Below are 9,175 nucleotides of genomic sequence, written 5' to 3'. Positions count from 1 at the left end.
ATTTGGCCTGAATTCTTTAATTTGGGTCTAAATCCCCTAAATTTGGCCTAAATTCTTTAATTTGGGTCTAAATCCCCTAAATTTGGCCTGAATTCTTTAATTTGGGTCTAAATTCCCCAATTTGGGTCTAAATCCTTTAATTTGGGCCTAAATTCCCCAAATCCGGCCTAAATCCCGGAATCTGGGTCTAAATCCCTGGATTTGGGTGAAATGGAGAGGACAGTTCCCGGATCGAGGCCGACCCAGTTTAATAATCGTGAAGAAAAATTGAAATTTTGGGGGAAAGGGACAAAAAACCCCCCCAAAACCGTGGCCACGCCCACCCGAGGTCCCCTTGTCCTGGCCTTGGTGGCCTTGGTGACCTTGGTGACATCACAGTGGCCTTGGTGACCTTGGTGGCCCTGGTGACCTTGGTGGGCACAGTGACCTTGGTGGCTCTTGGTGACCTTGGTGGCCTTGGTGACCTTGGTGACATCACAGTGGCCGTGGTGACCTTGGTGGCCCTGGTGACCTTGGTGACCTTGGTAGCCTTGGTGGCCTTGGTGGCCTTGGTGGCTTCAGAGGGTCCTGGTATCCTTGGTGGCCACAGTGACCACAGTGACCATGGTGGCTCAGGAGCTCCTGGTGGCCTTGGTGGCCTTGGTGACCACAGTGACCATGGTGGCTCAGGAGCTCCTGGTGGCCTTGGTGGCCACAGTGACCACAGTGACCATGGTGGCTCAGGAGCTCCTGGTGGCCTTGGTGGCCTTGGTGACCACAGTGACCATGGTGGCTCAGGAGCTCCTGGTGGCCTTGGTGGCCACAGTGACCACAGCAACCATGGTGGCTCAGGAGCTCCTGGTGGCCTTGGTGGCCACAGTGACCACAGTGGCCAAAATGACCACAGTGACCACAGTGATCGTGGTGGCCTTGGTGGCTCAGAGGGTCACGGTGGCCACCACCAGGGCTGTGGTGACATCGGTGGCCCCGTGGGGACATTGGTGACATCAATGGCCCCGTGGTGACATTGGTGGCCCTGAGGTGACATCGGTGGCCCCGTGGTGACATTGGTGACATCAATGGCCCCGTGGTGACATTGGTGGCCCCGTGGTGACATCGGTGGCCCCGTGGTGACATTGGTGGCCCGGTGGTGGCTCAGAAGGTCCCCGTGGCCACCGCCAGGGCCGTGGTGGCCACCAGGAGCCCCCCGAGGTGGGGAGGGGACCTGGGGACGCTCCAACCTGCGGGGACAAAGAGGTGACAAGAGGGGACAGAGGTGACACAGGTGACACAGGTGACACAGGTGACACAGGTGACACTGGTGACAAGGGACATCTCAGCTCACCTGAGTCCAGCTCGCAGGGTCCGTCCCCACAGCGCTGCCCTGAGGGGGGGGACAGCGTCACCACGGGGGTGGCCTTGTCACTGCCACTGTCCCCAGGTGTGTCCCCAGGTGTGTCCCCAGGTGTCCCCAGGTGTCCCAGGTGTGTCCCCAGGTGTGTCCCCAGGTGTGTCCCCAGGTGTCCCCAGATGTGACTCCTGGTGTCCCCCCAGGTGTCCCCAGACATCCCCAGGTGTGTCCCCAGGTATCCCCAGCTGTCCCCAGGTGTCCCCATGTCCCCCCAGGTGTGTCCCCAGATGTCCCCAGGTGTCCCCAGGTGTGTCCCCATGTCCCCCCCCAGGTGTCCCCAGCTGTCCCCAGGTGTGTCCCCAGGTGTGTCCCCCCATCCCCAGCTGTCTCCAGGTGTCCCCAGGTGTCTGCACGTCCCCCCAGGTGTGTCCCAGGTGTCCCCAGGTGTCCCCAGGTGTGTCTCCAGGTGTCCCCATGTCCCCCCCCCATGTTCCCCCAGGTGTCCCCAGGTGTCCCCAGGTGTCCCCACGTCCCCCCAGGTGTGTCCCCCCATCCCCAGCTGTCTCCAGGTGTCCCCAGGTGTCCCCACGTCCCCCCAGGTGTGTCCCCAGGTGTCCCAGCTGTGTCCCCAGGTGTCCCCAGGTGTCCCCATGTCCCCTCAGGTGTCCCCAGGCATCTCCAGGTGTGTCTCAGGTGTCCCCAGGTGTGTCCCCCCATCCCCAGGTGTCCCAGGTGTGTCCCCAGGTGTCCCCATGTCCCCCCCCATGTTCCCCCAGCTGTCCCCAGGTGTCCTCACGTCCCCCCAGGTGTGTCCCCAGGTGTCCCCAGGTGTCTCCAGGTGTCCCCCTGTCCCCTCAGGTGTCTCCAGGCATCCCCAGGTGTCCCCAGGTGTCCCCACGCCCCCCCAGGTGTGTCCCCAGGCGTCACCTGTGACCCACAGACAGTTGTAGGCGCTGAAGGTCCCCGAGGAGCTCAGGGCCACCCTGGCGGTGTCACCTGCCCAGGTGACGTCGGTGACCCGGAAGGTCTCGAAGGGCGGCACCAGCACCTCGTCCTCGAGCGGGAAAAACGAGAATTCCCGGATCTCCGCCCCGTGGCAGGTGAGGATCTGGGGGGGAAAATGGGGATTTGGGTTCAAAATGAAAAGGTTTGATTAAAAAAAAAAATTCCCCAATTTCTGCCCAAAAAATTTGAGGTTTTTGGTCAAAAATTAAACGGTTTCATTAAAGAGAAGGAGAAATTCTGTTTAAAAAAAGGAGATTTTTGGTTAAATTTAAAGGGTTCGATTAAAAATTCCGGAATTTCTGCAAAAAAATTGAGATTTTTTTGGTTAAAATTTTAAAAGGTTTGATTAAAAAAAAATAAACAGGAAAAAGTGAGATTTTTTGGTAAAAGATTTGATTAAAAATTCCCAAATTTCCACCCTATGGCAGGGGAGGATCTAGGGGGGAAAATGGGGATTTTGGTTAAAAATTTAAAGGTTTGATGGGAAAAAAAAGAAAAAATGAGATTTTTGGGTTAAAAATTAAAGGGTTTGATAAAAAGTTCCTGAATTTCTGGGGAAAAAAAAAGAAAAAGGTTTTTTTTGGTTAAAATTTTAAAGAATCTGGGGTGGAAAATGAGATTTTTTTGGTTAAAATTGAAAAGAATCTGGGGGAAAAATGGGATTTTGGGGTAAAATTTAAAAGATTTGATTAAAAAAAGGGAAAAATGAGATTTTTGGTTGATAATTAAAACATTTGATGAAAAGATCCCAAATTTCTGCCCCGTGGCAGGGGAGAACATGGAGGGGAAAAAAAGAGATTTTTGGGTAAAATTGAAAAGAATCTGGGGGGAAAAAATGGGTTTTTGCGTTAAATTTAAGGGGTTTGATGAAAAAAAAAAGGGGAGAATTCCCGAATTCTCTGCCCCCGAAAATATAAAAATGCAAAATGATAAAATTATAAAAAATAGGAAGACGCAAAAAATGAAAATATTAAAATACGAAAATAAAAATATGGAAGTATAAATATATGAAAATGAAAAAAAAAAAGGAAAATGTTAAAATACAAAAATACGAGGCTCAAAATATCTCCATATTTCGTATGAAGATGTGGAAAATATGAAAATGTGAAAATACGAAATTATATCATGAAAATACGAGAATAGGAAAATAGAAAAATATGAAAATATCCAAATACGAAAAGATACAAATATAAAATGATAAAATAGGAAATTGGACAATTAAAGGTCGGAAATTACAAAATACGGAAACGTGAAAAAATATTAGTGTAGAAATATAAAAATATAAGAAGGTGAAAAAATATGAAAAGTATAAAAGCCTGAAAGAAATAAAAGTGATAAAATACGAAAAACGTGGGAAATAAAAAAAATAGAAAATCGTGGAAAATATGAGGATATAGAAGTATAAAAAGGTAAAAAACGTGAAAACTGAAAAATATGAAAAAAAGAAAATGACAAAATGTGAAAAATGTGAAAATATGAAAAGAGGTAAAATATGAAAAGTGTGAAAATGTGTAAAAGATGAAAAGATGAAAAATACGAAAATACAACATGAGGAAGATATATAAATATAACGTAATAAAAATATATGTGAAATAGTAATACATGAAAATGATAAAGCTATAAAAATATGAAAATAGAAAAAAAACCCCGTTATAAAAATATGAAAACGATGAAATTATAAAGCTATAAAAATATAAAATGAAACTGATCCTCACCTCGGAGACGGCGTCTGTGCCAAAGCTCCAGGCGCTCTCGTTTGTGGAAATGTGAAAGGATGGAAATATAAAAACATGAAAAATTTATAAAGAGTATGGAAATATAAAAACATAAAAGCGCGGGAAAAATTTCTGAAAAACATGAAAGTATGAAAGGAATAAAAAATACGAAAATAGCGAAAATGTGGGGAAGTGCGAAAAAGAGAAAAATGCGAAAAATATGAGAGTGTAGAAATATAAATAAATAAAAATGCGGAAAGTGTGGGAAAATATGAAGGATAAAATAATAAAACATGAAAAGTGTGAATAAATAAATGAAAATAGGTAAAATATGAAAAATACGTAAAAATATGAGAAATGCGAAAAACACGAAAAGGTGAAAGTCTGAAATTATGAAAATGTATGAATATGACATTATAGAAATGAAACTTGATAAAAAATAACATTATGCAAATATGAAAATCGGAAATATTAATATATGAGATGATCAAACGACGAAACGATGGAAATACGAAATTATAAAACGATAAAACTATAAAAATGTAAACGTTACCCACCTCGAGGACGGTGTCCCCAGGGCCGCGGGCGGCAGGAAGGGGAGGGGCTTGGAGGGGAAAGGGGCGTGGCCTTCAAAAAGGTGTGGAAGTGTGAAAATGTGGAAATGTGGAAGCACGGGAATATTTTAAAAATACGAAAAATATGAAGGAGGCAAAAATATAAGAATATAGAAATGTGAAAATATGAAAAATGAAAAATGTGGGGAAATAGGGAAAATAGGCACGTACAAAATATGTAAACGTGAAACTGCAAAAGAATTGAAAATATTAAAAAAACTGCAAAAAAATTGAAAATATAAAAAATTGAAATTATGTAAGAATTGAAAATGTAAAAAATTGAAAATATAAAAAATTGAAAATATAAAAAATTGAAAATATGTAAGAATTGAAAATATGTAAAAATTGAAAATATAAAAAATTGAAAATATGTAAAAATTGAAAATATGTAAAAATTGAAAATATAAAAAATTGAAAATATAAAAAATTGAAAATATAAAAAATTGAAAATATGTAAAAATTGAAAATATAAAAAATTGAAAATATAAAAAATTGAAAATATAAAAAATTGAAAATATGTAAAAGTTGAAAATATAAAAAATTGAAAATATAAAAAATTGAAAATATGTAAAAATTGAAAATATGTAAAAATTGAAAATATAAAAAATTGAAAATATAAAAAATTGAAAATATAAAAAAATTGAAAATATGTAAGAATTGAAAATATGTAAAAGTTGAAAATATAAAAAATTGAAAATATGTAAAAATTGAAAATATAAAAAATTGAAAATATAAAAAATTGAAAATATGTAAAAATTGAAAAGATGTAAAAGTTGAAAATATAAAAAATTGAAAATATAAAAAATTGAAAATATGTAAAAATTGAAAATATGTAAAAGTTGAAAATATAAAAAAATGAAAATATAAAAAATTGAAAATATGTAAAAATTGAAAATATGTAAAAGTTGAAAATATAAAAAATTGAAAATATAAAAAATTGAAAAGATGTAAAAATTGAAAAGATGTAAAAGTGGAAAATATAAAAAAATGAAAATATAAAAAATTGAAAATCTAAAAAATTGAAAATATAAAAAATTGAAAATATAAAAAATTGAAAATATAAAAAATTGAAAATATGTAAAAGTCGAAAATATTAAAATATAAAAGATGTGAAAAGGTGAAAATACAACATGAAAACGCAACACCGCAACATTATAACCCTAGAACGACGTAGAAATATGAGAACATTAATCCATGAAATTACACGGCTCTGAATCCGTGCGAGCAGAAAATGACAAAACTCTAAAACGCTGAAAACATAAAAAAAAGAACCTTGAAAAATCCAAAACAAACCCGAGAATCACCTCGAAGATGGTGTCAGTCCCGAAGGCCCGGGCGCTCTCGTTCCTCTTGGAGGCCGAGGCGAAGTGTCCGAACCGGACGTCGTCGCCGCGCCGCGCCCGCGCCCGCAGCCCGCGCAGCCCGCGGAACACGCGGTGACACCTCTGTCCCCTCTCGGTCACCTCGGCGTCCCGGAGCGCGGCCAGCGCCGTGGTCAGCAGGAAATGGAGCGTCTTGAAGTGGAAATTGTCGCGGTATTGGCGCGGGGAGCGGCCGGCCCGGCGGACGGCGGCGTTGAAGGCGCGGTGCAGCGGAAGCGGCGCGGTGTACGACAGAAGGGCGATGGCCTGGAGAGGGGACAGCGGGGACGCTGAGGGGACGGGGAATGGATGAAACGTGAAATTCGGGTTAAAAAAGGGGGAATAATTGGAGGAAAAGTTAAAAAAAGACAAAAAAAAGGAAAAAATTAGAATAAAATTATGGAAATAATTAAAATAAGAGTTTTCGAGAAACAAATCGGTCGGAATAAAAGTTTTCGGAGGACACAGAAGGAAAGAATGAGAGTAGTTAGAGTAAAAGAAGGAAAAGAATTGGAGAAAAAGTTTAAAAAAAAATGGAAAAAAATTAGAATTAAATGACGGAAATAATTGAAATAAGAGTTTTCAGAAATCAAACCGGTTGGAATAAAAGTTTTTGGAGCAAACAGAAGGGAAGAATGAGAGTAGTTAGAATAGAAGAAGGGAAATAATTAGGGAAAAAGTTAAAAAAAGGGAAAAAATAGAATAAAGTGATGGAAATAATTGAAATAAGAGTTTTCGAGAAACAAATCGGTCGGAATAAAAGTTTTCGGAGCAAATAGAAGGGAAGAATGAGAGTAATTGGAGTAAAAGAAGGGAAATAATTAGAATTAAAACAAAAAAAAAAGGAGGAGGAAATTAATTAGAATTTTAAAAAAAGGAGGAAAGTGATTAGATTTTAAAAAAAGAGGAAGAAAATAATTAGAATTGAAGTCAAAATGGAATAAAAGAAGGAAAATAATAAGAATTTTTAAAAAAAGACGAATAATTAGAAAAAAGTTTTTTAAAAAATCAAAACAAGGACAATAATTAGAGAAAAGTTAAAAAAAAAAACAGAAGGAAAGAAAGGAAAGAATTCGACGTCTTGGGGTGTTAATGAGCAATTAACCCTGACCAATGACGTCACACGTGACGTCATCACGGTGTTCATGATCTGCTGTCAATGAGCGATTAAGGCTGACCAATGACATCACAGGGCACGCAGGCGGTGACACGGGACACACAGGTGACACCCAGGTGACACACAGGTGACACACAGGTGACACAGGTGACACACAGGTGACACCCAGGTGACACACAGGTGACACACAGGTGACACAGGTGACACAGAGGTGACACCCAGGTGACACCCAGGTGACACAGGTAACACACAGGTGACACACAGGTGACACAGGTGACACACAGGTGACACACAGGTGACACACAGGTGACACACAGGTGACACAGGTGACCCAGAAGGTGACACAGGTGACACACAGGTGACACACAGGTGACACAGGTGACCCAGAAGGTGACACAGGTGACCCAGAAGGTGACACAGGTGACACCCAGGTGACACCCAGGTGACACAGGTGACACAGGTGACACAGGTGACACCCAGGTGACCCACCCGGTCCCCTCCGGACGCCCCACTCGGCCATGGCCAGCGTCCAGGCCTGGCTTGGGGACACAGGAGGTGACACAGGTGACACAGGTAACACACAGGTGACACACAGGTGACACCCAGGTGACACAGGTGACACAAGTGACACACAGGTGACACCCAGGTGACCCACCCGGTCCCCTCCGGACGCCCCACTCGGCCGTGGCCAGCGTCCAGGCCTGGCTTAGGGACACAGGAGGTGACACAGGTGACACACAGGTGACACCCAGGTGACACAGGTGACACAGGTAACACACAGGTGACACAGGTGACACAGGTAACACACAGGTGACACACAGGTGACACACAGGTGACACACAGGTGACACAGGTGACACAGGTAACACACAGGTGACACAGGTGACACCCAGGTGACCCACCCGGTCCCCTCCGGACGCCCCACTCGGCCGTGGCCAGCGTCCAGGCGCGGCCGAAGTCCCCGCGCAGCTCGGAGCGGTTGAGGGCGGGCAGGGCGGCGGCCATGGCGCCGGAGCAGCCGCGGTAACGGTCATCGAACGCCCCGGGGCACATGTCCAGGGTCACCTCGGACACGTTGGTGGCACCGGGGGACGTGTCCGGGGTCGCCTCGGACACGTTGGTGGCATTGGTGAGGACAGTGGTGGCCGTGGTCACCGTGGTCACCGTGGTCAGCGCCAGGAGGGTCAAGGACAGCCGGGTCATGGTGGGAGAGGTCACGGGGGACACTGAGGGGACAGAGGGGACACCCAGGGGTCAGCAGGGGTCAGAGGGGACACTGAGGGGACAGAGGGGACACCCAGGGGTCAGCAGGGGTCAGAGGGGACACCCAGGGGACACCCAGGGGACACCCAGGGGACACCCAGGGGTCAGCAGGGGTCAGAGGGGACACTGAGGGGACAGAGGGGACACCCAGGGGTCAGCAGGGGACAGCAGGGGTCAGAGGGGACAGTGGGGACACCCAGGGGACACCCAGGGACACTGAGGGGACACTGAGGAGACAGAGGGGACACCCAGGGGACACCCAGGGACACTGAGGGGACACTGAGGGGACAGAGGGGACACCCAGGGGTCAGCAGGGGACATAAGGACAGCAGGGACACCCAGGGGACACTGAGGGGACAGAAGGGGTGGAGGGGACAGAGGGGTCAGAGAGGACAGGGAGGGGACAGCAGGGGACACTGAGGGGACACCCAGGGGACAGCAGGGAGGCCCAGAGGACACTTGGGGACAGTGGGGGACACCCAGGGGACACCCAGGGGACACCCAGGGGACACCCAGGGGACACAGGAACGGTCCCGTGGTGAGGGATGGGGGAGGGGCAGTGGGGTCAGCCCCGCCCAGGACCCCCCGGACACGCCCTGGGGTCACTCCCGGTCCTGGGGTCACTCTGGGGTCACTCCTGTCCCCTCTGTGACCCCACTCCCTGTCCTGGGGTCACTCTGGGACCCCGACCCCACTGCCAACCCCCCCCCCCCCCAATGTCCCCCAGTGTCCCCAAGTCCCGTGTCCTCCCCAGTGTCCCCCCGGTGTCCC

At 45.7% G+C, this 9,175-nt stretch overlaps 1 protein-coding gene across 3 annotated transcripts; it reads right to left on the bottom strand.

Annotated features, from left to right (window-relative positions):
* Positions 1-231: 231 nt before the first annotated feature.
* Positions 232-8,480, bottom strand: LOC136300895 (erythroblast NAD(P)(+)--arginine ADP-ribosyltransferase-like). Of its 3 annotated transcripts, none has more exons than XM_066203645.1 (6): positions 8,044-8,480; positions 5,969-6,315; positions 4,051-4,086; positions 2,258-2,438; positions 1,325-1,363; positions 232-1,220 (listed from the first exon to the last, which is right to left on the bottom strand). In XM_066203645.1, exons 1-6 carry the CDS (start codon positions 8,342-8,344, stop codon positions 1,135-1,137), a joined length of 990 nt encoding a protein of 329 aa, XP_066059742.1. In that variant the 5' UTR covers positions 8,345-8,480; the 3' UTR covers positions 232-1,134. The 3 variants fall into 3 exon arrangements, with proteins under 3 accessions (XP_066059742.1, XP_066059895.1, XP_066059814.1); XM_066203798.1 differs by having other exon boundaries at positions 5,969-6,292; positions 8,044-8,267; XM_066203717.1 differs by lacking the exon at positions 4,051-4,086.
* Positions 8,481-9,175: the final 695 nt, after the last annotated feature.

This window comes from Chamaea fasciata, unplaced genomic scaffold, assembly GCF_029207755.1.
Source record: "Chamaea fasciata isolate MVZ Bird 193981 ecotype frontalis unplaced genomic scaffold, bChaFas1.0.hap1 SCAF_1, whole genome shotgun sequence".
NCBI lineage: Eukaryota > Metazoa > Chordata > Aves > Passeriformes > Sylviidae > Chamaea > Chamaea fasciata.
This window is presented reverse-complemented; position numbering and strand designations above follow the sequence as displayed.

Coding starts and splice junctions, on each gene's coding strand:
- LOC136300895 (XM_066203645.1), bottom strand. CDS start 8,344: ATGACCCGGCTGTCCTTGACCCTCCTGGCGCTGACCACGGTGACCACG. Junction 2,439..4,050: donor GCACAGACGCCGTCTCCGAG/GTGAGGATCAGT, acceptor TTTCCCCCCCAG/ATCCTCACCTGCCACGGGGC. Junction 1,221..1,324: donor ACCCTGCGAGCTGGACTCAG/GTGAGCTGAGAT, acceptor TTGTCCCCGCAG/GTTGGAGCGTCCCCAGGTCC.